Source organism: Anomaloglossus baeobatrachus, chromosome 8 (assembly GCF_048569485.1).
Source record: "Anomaloglossus baeobatrachus isolate aAnoBae1 chromosome 8, aAnoBae1.hap1, whole genome shotgun sequence".
In the NCBI taxonomy this organism is placed as follows: domain Eukaryota; kingdom Metazoa; phylum Chordata; class Amphibia; order Anura; family Aromobatidae; genus Anomaloglossus; species Anomaloglossus baeobatrachus.
In genome coordinates, this window is record NC_134360.1 from 228,441,240 (window position 1) to 228,461,316 (window position 20,077).

Below are 20,077 nucleotides of genomic sequence, written 5' to 3' on the forward strand. Positions count from 1 at the left end.
AATGGGACAAGTGAAGGAGAAATCTGGCATAATGTTGGTTTTTTTTTTCATTTTTAATTATTATTTTTCATATAATATATTTAAAGGGAACCTGCCAATAGGTCAAAAAGGGAATTTTTTTTCTTCATATTTTATTCCCGCTGCTCCCCTGAGTGTTCTAATTTTCTTTCTTTGTATATAGTGCCAATTTTTATGGTCTTTATCAAGGGGGTGTGGATCAACTGATTCCTCAGGGGCGCGTCTTCAGACTGTGCGGCATAATTACCCTGTAAGCCACGCCTCCTTGTAAAGACTATGAAAAAAGCACAACATTATAAGGAATGTGTCCAGATATTGGCTTGGCGCAGTCACTGCTGAGCATGGCAGGATCCTATCTACTAGGTGCAGGTCATGGGAAGGGTTAATTCCATTCTGTCTCGTTACAGAGGGCAGGCCGCTATATCCTGGCGCTCAGGGCCGGCTCCAGGTTTTTGTGGGCCCCGGGCGGAAGAGTCCCAGTGGGCCCCATCCACACGCAGACACACATACGTACACATACATATACATATTTAACGACAAACTCACAAAAATACATATAGAACTGACACATCTATACAGTCATATACACTGACATACATAGATACACATCATACATGCATACAGACAAACACACAGCTCTGCTGGATACATACATACAGACACAGCGCTGCTACATACATACACACATAGCTCTGCCACATACATACACACATAGCTCTGCTATATACATACACACCTAGCTCTGCTATGTACATACACACATAGCTCTGCTATGTACATACACACATAGCTCTGCTATGTACATACACACATAGCTCTGCTATGTACATACACACATAGCTCTGCTATATACATACACACATAGCTCTGCTATGTACATACACACATAGCTCTGCTATGTACATACACACATAGCTCTGCTATATACATACACACCTAGCTCTGCTATATACATACACACCTAGCTCTGCTATATACATACACACATAGCTCTGCTATATACATACACACCTAGCTCTGCTATATACATACACACATAGCTCTGCTATATACATACACACATAGCTCTGCTATATACATACACACCTAGCTCTGCTATATACATACACACCTAGCTCTGCTATATACATACACACATAGCTCTGCTATATACATACACACCTAGCTCTGCTATATACATACACACCTAGCTCTGCTATATACATACACACATAGCTCTGCTATATACATACACACCTAGCTCTGCTATATACATACACACCTAGCTCTGCTATATACATACACACCTAGCTCTGCTACATACACACATAGCTCTGCTATGTACATACACACATAGCTCTGCTATGTACATACACACATAGCTCTGCTATGTACATACACACATAGCTCTGCTATGTACATACACACATAGCTCTGCTATGTACATACACACCTAGCTCTGCTATATACATACACACCTAGCTCTGCTATATACATACACACCTAGCTCTGCTATATACATACACACCTAGCTCTGCTACATACAGACAGAGACAGACACGCGCGGCTCCGGGGGGGGCATAAATCGGGGTTGGGGAGGGCACATACCGCTCAGGTCACGGTGGAGAGGGGGCCCACACAGCGCCGGAGGGACACGCTATGCTGGGGGTCGCTGGCTGGCACTGCAGCTCTCATCTGTGGGACTGAGCAGGATGCCGGTCTGTAGCTCCGCCCACAGATGAAGTTCAAACCAGGAAGTCTGCGCGCCTTAAAGAGACGGCGCCGCAGATTCCTGCCGAGGACTGAGGTCCCCGGAACTCGGCCCGGGGACCGCAGAACTAAGGAGAGTGGGCCCCGGCCAAGGTGCACCAGAGCTGACGAGGCCGAGTGGGCCCCCCCGGCTCTCCAGGGCCCCGGCATTTGCCCGGGTATGCCGGGTGCTGACGCCGGCCCTGCTGGCGCTGCACCTTAGGAACATCGTAATAGTAATAGTTTCTGCTCGGCAGCGTGCGAGTCTGGCTCTCGTGAATGTACCTTGATTCGTCCTGTTTTCCTGCTACCTTGTCCTGACCTGAGTCCTCTTTTTATCGTTTGTCCGTCCTTGTTCCCTGACTTTCCTGTCCTGCCCGTAGTCTTCCGAGTTGTGTCTGTCTTACTCCGGTTCCAACCTGTGACTCTTCCTCCCTGTATGTTACTCTGATCTCCCGACTCTCACCTGTATTTTGGCTCTTGACCTCGGCTCCTGTTCTTCCTCTTGTAGTTTACGTGACCTCTTGGCTTCTGACCCCTTGGCTTCCACCTGACTCTCTCCTTTGCTCTTGACGAGACCTCATGTTGCAGAACCGGCTTGTTGACTACTCCTTCGCCCTCTAGTGGGCTTGTCTGCTAACTGCACACTGAAGCTGCACCTCCAGCTAGCTTCAGTGCTCCCATAGTACAACGTGACAGCACGTATATCTGGAACTGTGTGGGGGATTTATATAAATCCAAAAATAGAAAACTCACATAAGCAGCGGGAATAAAAGAAGAGGAAAAACTGGACACTTCTGACTTGGTGACAAATCCTCTGTAAATGTCATTTTCCTTTTCCTTTTATATTTATTATGTAGTATTTTGGAATGATTTGTGTTTTCTATCACCTTTTTGTCCTAGGATGGATTCACCATTGCTTGTGTATACGACCACTGCTCAAAAAAACCTTTTAACTTTACAATTGACTCCCCGATATATATGATATGTAGATTAGTGTGTAGTGATGAGCGAATCTTTCCAAAATTCGTATTTGCCAGATTTGCTGAATTTTTCCATAAATGTTGATTTGCCACAAATCTCAATTACTGCAATGACTGCAATTACCCTGAAAGCAATAGTTTATTAATGTACAAGTGATCTCCAAATATAAGGCTGGTATCTGTTCCTCGCTGCTGTGTAGTCACACACTCTCTGTAATATTTATTCAGATTTTTTGTCTTTCTCTCCTTTTCTCTATAGCTGAGCTCTGAGTTGTCACATCATCACATCCTCTCATTATTCAAATTCACCCAAAACTAGCTGCTGCATTCCCTGCCTCTGCTTTTATACAGGCTGCTCCCCATGAGTGCTATGATTTTTCTTTCTTTTTATATAGTGCTAATTTTTATGGTCTTTATCAAGGGGGTGTGGCTACAATGTCTCCTCAGGGGCGTGTCTTTAGACTGTGCTGCATAATTACCCTGTAGGCCACACCTCCTACATTCTGCATCTCTTGGCAGGAAAAACACTGCAGAAAATACGAGCATTTTTTGCCACAGATTTGAGTTTCTTTTTATGCCTTTTTCAATGCATTTTTTGTATGTATTTTCATGTATGTGATATGCAGAAACAATTGACATGTCAATTGTTTGGTGCAGATGTTTTTCGCACCAAAATCTGCAAGGAAAAAAAATCTGCAGTCTCAAAGACTTTGCTGAGTTGGATTTTCCCTTGCAGATTGTTTAAAATCTACAAAAAAAATGCATAAAAAAGCAAGAAAAAAATTGCAGCGTGTACACACAGCCTTATTATACTTATAATACGCCCCTGGATAAGACCCGATTTGCTCTCTCCCTTCATTTCCAGCTTTAGGTTATGATAGCCCCACTGATTCTGTGATATAACAACATTTGTGTCAAATTTCGCAAATTTTTGGGATTCATTGAGTTCTTCAAAGTTTGACCTCAGTTTAATTTGCATCAAATCATTTTGACCACCTCTATTAGTGCATTGTTCTGTGGACACTTCACCAAAGTATTACTTACAGCAAAGAAGGGCTGCAGTTGTTACTCACCCAGGCCAAAAACGAATATTCTAGCAGGATACAGCTAAGCCCCCACTAAATGGAGGCATCACAGGTGCAGGAGGAGCAAATCACACACACACTTCAAAAAACTGGAGGGGGCGATTGCTGGATGATAAAACTGCACACTGATGGCTTGCATAGAGCGCTGTTCACACATGCAGATACACAGTCACAAGCCCGCAGCCTATTAGATGACGCCCATACTATTAGATCAGGCGGGCTGCCAAGCAGTACTCAATCTGTGCACCATACAGGGACAGGGATCTAATATGCAAGGTGTTGTGAATGTCAGTTATGCTTTGGCTGCTGTGAGGCTCCCTCTTGTGGCCAGGAATGGTTTGGACATAGACCAGGTGTGTTGAGCTATGGGCGTTTCCATTGCTAACTCTCTGCTTATTTAAATCGTGGTCTGATAGCAGGCTATGCCGGATGTCAGTTATTCTTTGTTCACCAGCCTGCTTCATTCTGCTCCAGACCACATCTATCCCAGATAAGTGTTTTGCTCTTTATTTGTTGTTTGGTTCTTTTACTCTTATCTGAGTTTGTCTTTTGCTGTGGTTGTTTTCAGTTTATTTGCATGCAGGGATCTTCCCTCTCAGTTGCTCAGCTGGGAAGCTCCCTGCAGTTATGTGTGGAGTATTGCTCCTATAAGTCCATGTGTTTGTGGCTTTTTGAATTTGTAATGATTCATGTTTTCTTTTCATTGGTATGACAAGAGCGCCTGGTATAGGACGGAGTGCAGATCGTGCGATCTGAGAACCTTTTTGTACTATTTGGAATTTTGCAGGGTTTTTCTCTGGCCACCATCAGCCCCTTTCCTGTCCTTTCCTATTTTAGTCAGTGGGGGCCTCACCTTTTGCTAATCCTGTCACCTATCTGTGTATTGTGTTTTCCTATATCACTGCGGTCTTTGAATGTGGGGGGCTTGCTATCCTTTATCTATTTTTTGAGGCAGAGAGTTATTCATCTTTCCTTCCTTCAGGATAGCTAGTTCTCCGGCTGGGTTCGCGGTGCATAGGATGTTAGTTCACCCCTCGGCTACTTCTAGTGTTGATGGTTAGTAAGGGGATGGCGGCCAGATTAGTTGCCAATGCTCTTGTCACCTTTTACCAATGAATTATGGTGGTCTTCCATGGTTCCGGATCATAACAGCAAGGCCTAACAGAAAGGGGCCTGGCTGCATCCTGTACAAAAAAAAATATGAGGTTTTAGTTGGTATTATGGCCATAAAATGGTATTATGGACCTACAACCCTTGTCATGGGAACCTCATGTTTGTAGGTCCCTACACTAAATATAAAAAAGCAACGTAAAGAGGAATGAATATCCTCCAAAAATCAAGTACTTACAGCAAAGAAGGGCAGCAGTTGTTACTCGCCCAGGCCAAAAACTAATATTCTAGCAGGATACAGCTAAGCCCCCCAATAAGTGGAGGCATCACAGGTGCAGGAGGAGCAAATCACGCACACACTTCCAAAACCGGAGGGGGTGATTGCTGGATAATAAAACTGCACACTGATGGCTTGCATAGAGCGCTGTTGTTCTGTGGACACTTCACCAAAGTATCAAAACCATAACGTGTCCAAAATATCCAAGTGACACTTTGCAAATAGTCTTGACAATTATGCTACCATGTATGTTATATAGTACTCCTCCTCTGCTGAACCACATGTGTATGTATGTGTAACGCCTGCCTGGATCAACAGACACAGGTGGGATGTAATGGACAGACTAGAGGGAAGCCACTCACCAAGCAGGACCCCCAGAACCCTGAAACCCTTTAACCCCTATACAGGGATTTGGAATTACACAGGGCCCTGGAGATCACTACCTGTGGAAGGCTGCAGTCCGATGAGAGTAGTAGTCAGGCAGGGTCAAACCAGGAATTGCGGAACAGGGACAGAATCGGCAGGCAAGGACGTAATCAGAAAACGTAGCAGAGGTCAAATCTGGATTGGGCAGTGAGGTACAAAAACAGCAGGCAGAAGGGTAGTCAGGAAACACGCAGAAGTCAGCACACAGGAATCACAAAACAGAATAGGGCGGACCAGGAGCCAGGAAATCAGAACTATCTCTGGCAGAGGTCAGCAAACAGGAGGGGAGCTAAGAAGGGTGTGGTGTCTTCCCATTGGCTGTAGCTGAACGCTGGCAACTTAAGCTGGAAGACACACGCCACCCACAGTCAGCCAGTGGTACTGCAGATCCCAAGATAACCCAGCCCTGTGGATGATCGGAGCCTGCGCCCACCGGTGCTGCTGGCATCGACTCCTCTCCCATCACCAGCACCATCCATGGCAGGAACACGGCGTCGCCTGGCGATCGGAGCAGAAGTCGCTGGAGCGGACTCCGGTGGTGATGTAACAGTATGGCTACAGACTAATACTACTGCCACGTCTTATCCTCTTCCATTTTCTTCTTCTTGTATAGGTCCTTAGAGGGGTTATCCACCTTTGGAGACAATTTATTTTTACCTAAGTGCATGCATTTGGGGGTTGAAATATTTTTTTTACAACACCATTTGCTTTCTGTAGCCTTTGTGTTGTACTGTCTAGTGTTGGCAGAAGAATGAATTAACTAAGAGTCCATCAGTGAGCTCATTCTGATTCAACAATGAGATTGTAACTCTTTTATCTGTCTTTTTTCTGGGCTTCTCTTAGCTGATTTATAACCACGTGCAAGTTACATGGGCTGGAAAAAAAGAGCCTGTAAAAGCCAAATGGTCTACAATTTGTAATTAAACCCATTTGCAAAAACATTTTAGATGCACTGGTGCAATTATATAGAAGGAAGCAAAGCATCCATGAAATAGTTCTGCCTCGTGCCGCTGCGATGCATGTAGAGTTTAGGACCCCGATGATGGCTCGCTCCAGTGTTCACCTCGTTCATGGTTCCTGATCAGTCTCCACCGATGTGAGTCGAGTCCCTTTGATCCTCATAGGTGTCATTAATTAAATGGTTTGGGCTCAGTCTGTGACCTGCTCTATGTAACCGGCGTTGCGTTTTGTAGCCAAGATGCATCATGTCTTCTTTCAAACGCTTCGATTGCTTGAGAGCCTAGTTTATTTCCCAAGAGTTTCAATTTTCCTTCTGCCGCGTACAAGACGTCTACAATTGCAATTTTATAGCATTCTTTGTTACACAGACACTTCCCAATTAAGATAAAGTCTGAATCCTGTAACTTTCCGCACAAAAATAGCCTTTTGTTAGTTGAAGAGCAGTTAATGTTAGAGATCGTGCGGGGCATTGTCCCCCCACGATGGCGGCTCTGACCTCCAACTTACTAACTAAAACACTTTTCAGATGAGGGCACGTATGGGGGGGCGCTAAAAAGGCCACACAAAATGGCCGGAGAAGATCAATGACATTTATGGAGCCAACATTAAGTCTTTAGAAACAAAGCAAGAGTTCAAGGGAATCCAACACAATGACCGCCGGAAGGTCAAGGTATACCGAGCCCTCGATACTAATGGACAGGAAAAGTGCACTGCTCTTTAGAGAAGCACAAAGGCTCCGTTGACACCTAAAGCCGACCATATATGTTGGTTTAAAAGGTGCAGAAAACCGATATTCCAATATACCATTACAGAAATGGGGGCACAGAACGATTGGGGGCTCCCAACCTCAAGTAGATACTTTCCCTATGGTGTCCCTGCCTGGCATCCTGCTGATCACCCACCATGTTTACATAAAAGTGGGACAAAGGGCACCAGTTCCCTTTTTCTTCTATCCAGCTCAGCTCTGGTGGTTATAAGTTAGCAGCTCCGGCGGTGGTGAGGCGGCAGTTTAGGCAGTAGTAAGGCAGCAACTCCAATGGTGGTTATTAGGTAGCTCCGATGGTGGTAAAGTGGCAGTCCGATGGTGATGAGGAGGCAGCTCCGACTGTGGTGAGGAGGCAACTCCAACAGTGGTGAGGCAGCAGCTCCAGATGTGGTGATGTAGCAGCTCTGATGGTGGTGAGGAGGTAGCTCTGACAGTGGTGAGGAAGCAGCTCCGATGGTAGTGGTGGTGAGGTAGCAGCTCCGATGGTGGTGAGGAGGTAGCTCTGATGGTGGTGAGGAGATAGCTCTGACGGTGGTGATGAGGCAACTCCGACAGTGGTGAAGCGGCAGTTCTGATGGTGGTGAGGAGCCAAGTCCGATGGTGGTGAGGAGGCAGCTTCAATGGTGGTGAGGAGGCAACTCCAACAGTGGTGAGGTGGCAGCTCCGGCAGTGGTGAGTCGGTAGCTCCAACGGTGGTCAGGCGGCAGCTCCAGTGGTGGTGAGGCGATGGGGGTCATTAGAGACTATAGGCATGCTTGAACAGATAGGTTTTCAAATTTCATTTGAATCTTGAATGTGTAGCAGATAATCTGATGTGTTGAGGCAGCGAATTACAGGACAAAGGAAACTCAGGAGAAATCTTGAAGGTGGTTGGATGAGGAATGGATAAGTGTGGCGGAGAGGAGGAGATCTTGGGAGGACCAGAGATTACGTGTTGGAGTAAATTGGGACATTAGTTCGGTGATATACGGAGGAGACATATTACGGATGACTTTGTAGGTCAGTGTTAGTAGTTTGAATTCAATATGGTGGAGAATAGGGAGCCAATAGAGGGATTTGCAGAGGGAAGAAGTGGGGCGGTAGTGAGTAGTAAGGTGGAATAGTCAGGCAGCAGAGTTAAGGATGGACAGGAGAGGGGTGAGCGTGTTAGCAGGGAGGCCACAGAGGAGGCTAGCATTTTCGTAGAGATAATAATTTAGGTGACCCCTTCCTTGGCACCATGTGTAAGGAGCACTGCGGGAGTATACAATGGCCCCAGCAGGTAAATGACCCCACTAGGATTGGGATCACATCCAATAGTCTGAGTAAAGGCTACAAAAAGACCCTCTCTCTATATAAACTGCTCACTGATCACAATGGGAACTGTGTAGACTACATTTGGCCTGTGATGCTCTAGGAAAATCGAACACTTGCCAGTTTACTCTACCAGCCACCGATGTTCAGTGCAAATGCTAATGTCTGCAAACCCCTTATTAAGTCACATTCTGCCTGTGAAGGGGGTTGTCCAAAGTTAACAAACCCTTTAAAATCACCATTTTGCATCAAATCGATCAGATTGTTCCAGTCATCGTTTTTTCATTGTGGTCTTCAGGCCACCTTCTTGTGTTCCATGATCTACATAGATGAAGGGTTTTTGGCGTGCCTTTCACCCACTAGAAAATCTATTCAACGAAAAGGGTTAAAATAATTCCTTAACTTAAAATGTCAATATCTAATCATGTAAACTCTATTCTCCAGCTCTTAGACCCATTCTGATCGACTCTTATGGAATTAATTTTAATTACTGCGCCTTTTTAATGAGATCCATCAATAGAGTTGTTCAGGTGAAGTCTGAAAAACCAAAAACAAGATGATAGCGTCAGGTCATCCGAATGCATAGAATGGATATGCCATCGTTCTCCCTCTTTGGTGCAAATTGTGCAGAGGTTTGACACCCACCAGGATCAGAACTATGAGGAACAGCGATGGGAACCAAACTTGGCCCCTATGGCATCAACATTGATTTTTAGGAGAAAGTTTGAAGAATTCCAAATTCTGATATTATGTAAATTCTAGCAGAAATCTCTTAGATTAATAAATAAAATCCAGACATGGAAAAAGGTCTAAAAAAATAAATAAATAATAGTTCAAGTGTTAAAATGATCCCTTATTTTTTTGGTTCTGTAGCTGCAGTTGCAAATGCTGTAAAATGCTATTACCCCATCTAACGTCATACTGGAGGCGATAAACAATTATTTGTAATTTGGCACGTAAGGTCTGCAAGATGAAATATGACATTTCCTACCTACGTATCTCTTTATGTCAGCGAGTCTGCTCTGCACAAGCAGCTGCCTGCATTCTGCCACAATGTATCTCATAAATGAGTAATTTTGTTAAGAAATATACATAAATCAGAATTCAAATAGAAGTAGGCCATGGTTTGTAAACACAATAATCTGAATGTATATTTATGACTAGACTGATACAGGCAGGAGAGGATAGCTACAGCAGCAGAGAATACAGGCTGCAAAGAAAGAAGCAAAACAACACAAAATAAATAGTTCTCTTACAAACACAAACAGCATATTATCTGTGTAACACACAAAATAGAACACATCTACACACTGCACCTGTGTAGACTATTACTATAATACTGCTCCCTATGTACAAGAGTATAACTACTATACTACTGCTCTGTTGTGAATACGTTTTCCAGTTTGGGGCTCCCTCTTGTGGTTAGTGCTGGCAGTACAGTTGATATGTGGAATGAAAGCCACACATCTGTGTAGGACTGGCAGTCAGGGTCCGATTGGGCTATTTAACTGAGTAGTTTTCTCCTGTTACTTGCCGGTGGTCAATGTCTCCTGTGTGTTAAGGACATTCTGTAACCAGCTCTGCTCACTACCGGAACTCCTCTCAGATAAGTGGTCTTTGTACCTCCTATTTTGTCTGTGTGGAGTTGTGGTGGAATGGGATCATTCCCTGCTGGGAGTGTCTGTATACTTATCTCCATGATTCTGCAAGGTTTGTGTTTGTCATGCTTGGTATTAATTCAGTCCCTCATCTGTATTAGTGTTTTTTGATCCCAGTAACATCACAGTGCTGATACAGTGGGGGAGAGGTTGTGTGACCTCAGGATTTTTCCATATCAGAACTGCTGATATATATTAGGGTTTTTACAGCTGCAGACGATTGCTCTTTCCTATCCTTTCCTATAAAGATAGTTTGGGCCTCACCTTTGCTGAATCTGTCTTTTCTGGCTTTGTATTGTGTTTTTCTATATCACCGTAGCCTTTACATGTGGGGGGCTATCTATCTATCTTTGGGGACTACTCTGAGGCAGATTAGTTTTCTTATATTTCTATCTGTGAGATTATTTAGTTCTCCGGCTTTGTCGAGGCGTCCAGGTCATCGTAGGCTCGTCCCACGGCTACTGTTAGTTGTGTGTCAGGATTAGGTCTGCAGTCCATTAAGTTTCCAGCCACTCTGTTACTTTTTTGGGATTCCATATTTTTTGATCCCCCTCGGTTCCTGAATCATAACACTGCCCCCTATGTACAAGAATATAACTGTTAAACCCCTGTATATTGAAACAATATTATATGTTGATAGCTTTGGGGAATAATTTAACTAAAAAATATCTGTATTGAATAATTACAAGGCTTGATGGGAGCTCTGGGTTTGGATTTGATTGCTGAGCGTTGTCCTTTACCCCACAAGCTATATTACCCCTCCCCCTGCGCAGTAGTGATGTATACGAGAACGTCATGGTTCTGGGTCAGCTGTAATCTCATTAATAACTTGGTTGTAAGAAACACACAGAACAGCAACATGTAAGTGAATACTGTCAAAACCAATTATCTCCAGTAGGAAGGTTGTAGAAATAGGATAAACGGTGTAACGACGAAGGTCAGCTGATATTGCTCCATCCTAAAATTGCTGTCAATTAGAAGGGACACGGATTGGGACTGTGCGGGGATTTATATTGTAAATGAACCATTAGAACCATGACCCGGCTACGGAAAGTTAATATTACAAGTCATATGATTAGTTCCAGGTTTCACAGAACAGGTAGACGATTGCAGCGGTGACTATATATTAGTTACTTCACGTAATGGATCCTGAACACAACATTTTAAAAGGTTTTCAAAAAGAACAGATTTAAAAAAAAAAAAATTATAATTCCTCGCGCCAGGAAAATTAGTCTGAGGCTCAATAGATAAGAGATAGATCAGTGATGTATCCGGTTGGGGGGAGGCAGGGCACGTGTCCTGTGTGCAGCCAGCAGGGGGGTACTGTCGAGCCACCTGATGCAGCGCTCTGAAGTGTCTCCCCGATGGCTGCATTTTGCTTCCCCCTGTATTGAGAATAGGCCATTCTCTGAGCCGGCTGTCAAGCTGACAGCCTGCTCAGAGAAGGTGCAGTGCATCGGTTACCAGTGGTCAATTGTACTCGGGGTCTTTCAGACCAGACGTGAGTATAATTGAAGACTGCCGTCACTTCCAAGTCAGGGCGACATCAGCAGCATCATCAGATCAGCTGACCACACTGCTGACGTCACTCACTGGCGCCTCAGAGGCGGCTGACAGTGCTGGAGAGAAGTGCTCCAGTGGTGCTGAAGACACCGAAGATTTATTTCAATTAGTGCAAGAAATTTGAGGAACAAGTGTGAGGAGAGCGGATGGGGGGGATGTATACAGACATAGTATGGGGAGCGAGGGGAAGAGTACATATGGACACAGTATGTTGAGCAAAGGAGGGGATGAAATTTAGAAAACACAGAATGGGTATCAAGTGAGGGGAATTTGAGGATATCATATGGTGAACAAGGGGGCAGGATGTGTTTGGCCGCAATATGAGGAGCAAGGGGTGAATGTATGCGGACGTAGTATGAGGAGTGAGGGGGAATGTATGTAGACACAGTATTGGGAGCAAGGGTGGAATTTATGTGGACACAATATGGGGAGTGGGGAGTGGGTGGGGGTGGGTGTGGACACCGTGAGGAGTGAGGGGGAATGTATGTGGGCACAGTATGAGGACTGAGGGGGATGAGTGAGGAGACAGTGTGGGATGAGAAAACTTTGAGGGGGCACAGAACAGAGACTGGGTAGTCTGGGGGGGGGGGTATGGAGAGGGGGCAGCATAGGGGAACAGTGTGAGGCCTCAGCAAGGAGGGGACAGGGGGAATTTGATGAGGAAGCACAGTATAGAGACTGGGTAGTATATGGGGACACAGTGTAGAGGACAGTGTGAAGATGGGGCTCAGTGTGGAAAGAAGAGGACAGTATAGCGGGCATGTACCATAAGATGGATAGTGTGTGTATCATATTTTGTGCTGGGAACACAGTGACGGGAAATTATTTTTTCAGGAGTACAGTGTAGGGCAGATATTTTTATTCAGGAGCATTATAATCATTTTGCTATTTTTAAGTGCATAGTTTCTGGATTTGCTGCAGAAGACCGGAGAAGATGGAAGTCTGCAGGGACGAGCTGTGGATGTGAGACGTCATCATGGTATCTGGACAAGATGAAGAAACGAAAGAGAAAACTATGATCAGAGACAGTGTTATCTATAAGGTTCCTGGATGTTAATGTTTATTTGTGATACTGACTAATTCTCTTCCATACTGTGGTTCCTGTATGACTGCAGACTGATGATGACTGATAACAATTCCAACTGTCTTCTTACCATTGTAAAGGTCATACTGGAAGTTGTAGGTTCATGTGATACAAATGATTATGGGATTGACCTGACATTACAGTTGATGTACAATGTACTGATGGTGGTTCTGGTGATCTATTCATGTACTGAGGAAGGTTTTGATGCTGTGTTTCTGTACAAATGGGGATTATATGGATGTATTTCTGTACTGATGGTGGGTCTGATGATGAGTATCTGTACTACTGGGTGTTCTGATGATGTATTTCTTTGGTTCTGATGAATAATTTCTGCAATGCTTGTGGTTCTGATGATGAATTTCTGTACTGCTGGTGGTTCTGGGGATGAATTTATGTACTGCTGGTGGTTTTGATTATGTATTTCTGTACTGATTATGGTTCTGATGATGAATTTCTGTACTGCTGGTGGTACTGGTGATGAATTCATGTACTGATGGTGCTTCTGATGATGTATTTCTGTACTGATAAGGGTTATAATTATGTGTTTCTGTACTGCTGGGGCTTCTAGTTATGTAGTTCTGTACTAATAGGGGCGCTGATGATGAATTTCTGTACTGTTGGTGGTTCTGATGATGAATTTATGCACTGATGAAGGTTGTGATTTTGTGTTTCTGTGCTGATGGGGTTTTTAATTATGTATTTCTGTACCTTGGGTGGTTCTGGTGATGTATTCCTCTACTGTTACTAGTTGTGATCCTGTACACATGTAACAATCCATAACTTATAAGATTATGCTATACATGGCTGTGTTAATAAAGTATTGTGTCATCTGACAAGTTAAGGGTTACTATGTTTTTACTTATTTTATGAGTATGAAAGGGGTTGTTCAAATTTGTGATGAGTCTGCAGTTGCTCTATGTGACTGCAAACTTCTGAATTTTAACTGTGCACAGTGCACGCTGTCATGACTCTCTGGTGCAAGCGGTGAGACTGGGAGGTCACAAAACTGCAAGTATTTGATTCACATACGTTCACTCTTGCCACTGTTAGGGGAAAATCCTAAAACTGTGCAATGTGCGCGCTGTGAAAATTCTGAACCCTGCAGTCACCTAGAGTGACTGGAGACTTTCAGAACATACCTGGCCAAGCCCTTTAATTATAACATTTAGCCCTGTAACATGCCCAATTCTAACCCTGTAATTTACTCACTGTAAGGATTAGGCACTGCTTGCTGGTTCCAACAGTCATCACATGGATACTCCACTCATGTACCGCCGCAGTCTGATGATGACTAATAACAATTCCCAGAATCTTCTTACCATTTTTAAGATCCTACTGGAAGTTGTAGGTTCATGTGATAGAAATGTCTATGGGATTGACCTGACTTTAGAGTTGATGTACCATGAACTGATGTTGGTTCTGGTGATGTATTCCTGTACTGATGAGGGCTTTGATGCTGTGTTTGTTATTTTGGTGGATTTCCTTATGAAGAAGTTGGGTGACACTTTGAAATGTATTGAATAAAACCACCTTAATTCAGTTTTCTGGATTTATGTAATTTAACACTTGGAAAACGATTCAAAAGGTAGTATATCAATTATTTGCACCCAGAAGCTACCTCAATTAGTATATCTAAAACCAATTTTTATTGAAATATATTAAAACAATTCAAATTCCACCTGTGAAATTGTGACACACACAAAAAATCCCAGGACCATGGGATAGCCCCAATAATATTCACCTAAGGAACAAACCAATTATTCCACTCGTATGTCACCTTAATGGTACTGCAAATGGGAAAAATCTCTAGATAACCCTCGTTCTCTCTTTCCTCTGCCTGCCAATGGAGATATAACCTAGGTTACACGCACCCTAAAGGTAAAGAGGTGCCCCCATTCCTCGGCGGCTTTCCCTCCTACGATATCCCTGAGCTCCCTTCTTATCGGGTAAAATCTAAAGGGTTATACCATCAAATAGTGAGGGAAAAATAGAAAATAAACAATTTGCACTTATCTGAGATACATTCGGGTCAAAAGTAACCAATATCTCCATTGGCAGGCAGAGGAAAGAGAGAACGAGGGTTATCTAGAGATTTTTCCCACTTGCAGTACCATTAAGGTGACATAAATGTGGAATAATTGGTTTGTTCCTTAGGTGAATATTATTGGGGCTATCCCATGGTCCTGGGATTTTTTGTGTGTGTCACAATTTCACAGGTGGAATTTGATTTGGATTTATGTCATACCTTCAGCAGTGTAGTAATAGTTCGATGCCAACTTTTTTCCTGATCTTCTATGTGCTGATGGTGGTTCTGGTGATGATTTCCTGTACTGATGAGACTTTTGATGCTGTGCTTTTGTACAAATGAGGATTATATGGCCGTATTTCTGTACAGATAGTGGGTCTGATGATCAATTTATGTACTACTGGTGGTTCTAATACTGAATTTCTGTACTGCTGGTGGTTCTGATGCTAAATTTCTGTACTGCTGGTGGTTCTGGTGATGAATTTATGTACTGATGAGGAGTACAGATTTTCAAACTTATGATCATGTGACAACTGGCTTTTCTTCCTGTGTCTCTCTGTTTTTCACTGAATATTGAGAGAATTAGGAGGTGCAGCTCGTCTGCAAGTGCAGTTCAAGTCCATTAATAGGAATGTGTCAGAGCTGCAATACTAGGCATAACCTGAGAACAGGTGTGGTGCTATTTTTGGAAGAAAGCAGTTATTTTTTTCTAATCTAGGACAACCCCTTTATGGAGGCATTTGCTGCAGCATACTTACGGTATATAGGGACCATTGGTTGAGGCTCTAAAAGCAGCATGTGTGGCCTATTTTCTTCTGCTATACTGCCAGCAAAGAAGGTTAAGGGGAAAATGTTGTGGAAATCTCCAAGAGTTCCACTGATTAGGTAACTATAACATCAGAGGTATAACAAAATGGCACAATGTAGTTAATAGAAGACTTTCACTATAAAAAAGAAAGGACAACAATTTTTTAATTTATTAGTAAAACTTCAAAAATAATTTAAAAAAAAATACAAAAAAAATATTTACCCCTTGTTTTTTTTTCTTTTGTCTTTTCAGCTCCAAGCACAGCCCAATACGGCATCACTGGAAGGGCAGAAATCCTCTTCTCCTGTTGGTACCTGGTTTTGACACTTTCCTCTTTCACGAGCATAATCTACCTTAAGAACATGGTGATACAATAAACCTACCGAACCACAACAAGGCTTTAAAGATGTCTGCAAAATAGCTGATGGCAGGATGCGACCTGGTACTGTTTGTCTGACGCAGTGTGGGATGTAGTCGGCAGTACATACATGGGGAATGATCGGCTTCTTTAGAATTGGTTTTTTTTTTTTTTCTTTTTTGTAAATACTTTAATTCTTCTTTTTTCGATTAGCTGCATTACGTTGTGACGCAGTACACATTGTCCTTTTTTTAAGAAAAAAAAACAAAAAAAAACAAAAAAAAAAAACTATAACGTGACAGCTCTGAAATTACTTTTAGAGGATATTAATTGTGACTTCATGTTTGTAAATTTACAGGTTTTCAAAAAAGAGTCTGGTGACCGTAGGTGCGGGTTATGGTTTACAAAAATAAGCAAAAAAAAAAACAAAAACTACAAAAACACCCCCGATAATAATTGAAAAGTCAAGAGAATATCGCCGTGGCAAATAATACACTTCAAAGATCCGAGGCACGCGTTCTCTTGCCTTTTGAAATTTGATTTCGAACTCGTGTGTATCAAACATTTTCCATTTTTATTACAAAAATATTGCCTTCAAAAGATTACACCAGTTACATTCAGCTAGATCGACTGCAAGTTTTGGGTATCCAGATACAGTATTATACAAAAATAAAACTACGAGGAAAAAAAACAAACTGCATGAAGCAGTTAAATTTATACCTGTATGTCTCGCATGGGTGTGCCTTCATAACGTTTTGTTACTTTTTTTTTTTTTTTTTTTTTAATTCAGATGGGGGTTTTATTAGCTTAAGGGGGGATTCAGTCTATATATATATATATATAAATATATATAAAAAAATGTTGAAATGTACAGAACATATTTTTAGGAGTTCATATCATGTAGCCACCCAAGTGTGAAAGACTTTTACGTGTGCTTATGAAAATGTCCATACGTCAGCCGGTGTTCAATCTCAAGTGTTCTCCAACCCATGCAGAGATCACACGTCTGCAGATTATCTAATGTAACGCAGCTTTTGTTGGCAGATAGGCACGGCCCAATTGTCAGAACTGTTTTAAGGGCAAACGTGCCTATGAAGATCCAGATGAAGTGGACTTTGTTGATGGCCATCAAAATTGCTTCAGAGATAAGTCATGAGGTCTATACCTTCACCATCTGGAATCTGGTTCAATTCTTCGCCCATTTTTTCCTAGATTAAACCAGTCATGGTCTAATGCCCTCAGTCATTTTAAGGCCAATTCTGTATCTATGAAGATCCAGATGAAGTGGACCTTGTTGGTGGCCATCAAAATTGCTTCAAAGATAAGTCTATACCTTCCACCTTCTGGAATCTGGTTCAATTCTTCGCCCATTCTGTCCAAGATTAAACCAGTCATGGTCTAATGCCCTCAGTCATGTTAAGGACACTTCTGTATCTATGAAGATCCAGATGAAGTGGACCTTGTTGGTGGCCATCGAAATTGCTTCAAAGATAAGCCTATACCTTCCATCTTCTGGAATCAAGTTCAACTCTTCGCCCATTTCGTTCTAGATTAAAACATTCATGAACGGTTATGATCTAATACCCTCAGTCATTTTAAGGAGAACAAATATGTATCTATGAAGATTCAGATGAAGTGGACTTTGTTGGTGGCCATCAAAATTGCTTCAGAAATAAGTCTATACCTTCCACCTTCTGGAATCTGGTTCAACTTTTTGCCCATTTCGTCCCAGATTATACCATTCATTAACGGTCATGGTCAGATGAGATGAACTTTGCTTATGGTCACCAAAATAACATAAATTAACATGAGGTCTACCAGGCTATAACTTCTTCCATCTGGGATGTAGTTCAGCTCTTCACCCAGTTTACTAAAATGCTAGATTAAGTCATCCACCAATATGGTGAAATGTTGCCAATTATTTTAAGGCTATAGAAATGAAGATAAGGTGGACTTTGCTAATGGTCATCAAAATGGCAGAAGAGATAAATCATGAGGTTTCCCCGGCTATAACTTTCACTATCAGGGTTGTACTTTAACTCTTCATCGAGTTTGTTAAAGTCCTAGGTCAAGCCATCCTCAAGTAGACATATACATTTTAGTATTTTAAAGGCCGTTGTGTATCAAAGAAGATCCAGATGATGTGGACTTTGCTTTGGTGGTCATCAAAATTGCAAAGAGAGACGTTATAAAGTCTCCAAGTCAAAACCTTTCACAAACTCGGCTGTGGTTCAACTTTTTGCCCAATTTGCCAAAGCCCCAGGTTAATCTCTTCATAAATGGTCAGTGTTCATATGCCTTTACCCTTTGATGGGCAAATATTATTTATTGAAGACCCAAAAGAAGTGGAATTAAAAATAACATAAGAGATCACACGTGGTGCATAAGTCAACACGTTCAACCAACTGGGATCTGGTTCAGCTCTTCACTAAGTTTGCCAAACTCCTAGGTTAGATCATCCATAAAAAGGTCAAAAAAAGTTCCACCTGACTTCAGGACTTCTGGAGAGTTTTCACCATGGTAGTTTGGGGGGTTGTTTTAACCACGGTTTGCCATTACGGGCAGGACCCATTCAGTGTTGATATTGGATTAGGTAACACAAGCTATGGCCAGTGACACAAAGGTCATCTCCATGTGGGACAGAGTGAATATGTTTGGGTAAATTAAGTGAATATATTGAAAAAACCTTCTCGAATCATCTGCATCCAATCATCCTTCAGAGAAATACTGTGGATGGCATTATCCTATGAATAAATATATATTGTTAAAGCTTATATCACAATTTGATACTAGTGATAGGGTCGGGGTTGAGTTTTTTTTATCTTTTTGGTGATAGATGTTGATGTGACCGCCATGTCTTACTGCTAAACAAGACTTTTAGAAGTGGAAAGATGGTAAAATCCATACTCAATTCTCTCGTCTGGGGATAAAATTTGGATTGGTGCTTAAAAAATGGCAAAAAGGGTGTTGGGCTGAGGAGTCCAAAAATAATTAAGAATACTAAAATGTTGTTATGCATTTACATATCTATTATGATGATCATTTGGCAGCTAAAATATGGCAGATGGAGAATCCTAGGGCAGAGGGGTGCACAAATATAATCACTGACACATCTCGAAACGAAATGGCTCTGCAGTACATTGTCCAGCGCTGAGCTTCTTGGCATACGAGACCTACATCATGTTTTTGCAGATCCCTGATTATAGCACAATTCTCATATGTTTTTGTGATTTCAGAGCTATTCCTCTTCAAAAAGTATTATTCAGAATTCTTTTGAAAAATGTTGTGCAAACGAGAATGTGACAATCCATTTTATCATCCATCCGATACTTCATGGAATCTGTATTGTTTTGCACTTGATTTTGTACTGAATTTGTGAAACTAGCTAAAATAGTTGAGAAAAAAGTGGATATATTTGGAAATGGGTCTACTCAGCGGAAAATAAAAACTCTGGTAAAAATCACTGACGTCTACGGAGTCTGATTGTGTCACTTCACTTGTTTCAACAAGCTAAATGGGTAGACGGTAAAGGAGAAGAAAGGAACGAAGAGGAGGAATAGTTGAGGGCCGGGGCCACACGGGGATCTACTGCGATCCTCGCATGAAACTCGGATCGCGCTGGTGGCACAGCAGGAGCCGAATGTCACTGCGACTGAGGTCCGATCATGCGATCGGACCACAGCTGCGGGGGCGGACCAGCACTGAGGAGGGGAGGGCCGGCTCTGAGGAGGGGGGGCCGGCTCTGAGGAGGGGCGGGCCAGCGCTGAGGAGGAAAGGGAGGGATTTATCTCCCTCTCTCCTACGTTGCCAGCTATTGCCATTCTCGCCCTGCACTCGCGGTACACCGGTGTAGTGCGAGTGCAGTGCAATCTTTCTCTCGTCCCATAGACTTGAATGGGTATGAGAGAAAGAGTCTCACATTACAGTTGCAGCA

The 20,077-nt window shown here is 42.7% G+C and overlaps 1 protein-coding gene across 2 annotated transcripts in view; it reads left to right on the forward strand.

Moving 5' to 3' along the window:
* Positions 1 to 19,606, forward strand: part of NEGR1 (neuronal growth regulator 1) — a 672,070-nt gene extending 652,464 nt beyond the window's left edge. For both annotated transcript variants that reach the window (XM_075320310.1, XM_075320311.1), the window contains one exon: positions 16,038 to 19,606. In XM_075320310.1, the coding sequence (XP_075176425.1) occupies positions 16,038 to 16,162 (125 nt within the window). In that variant the 3' untranslated portion in view covers positions 16,163 to 19,606. The remainder of the gene's footprint in view (positions 1 to 16,037) is intronic.
* Positions 19,607 to 20,077: the final 471 nt, after the last annotated feature.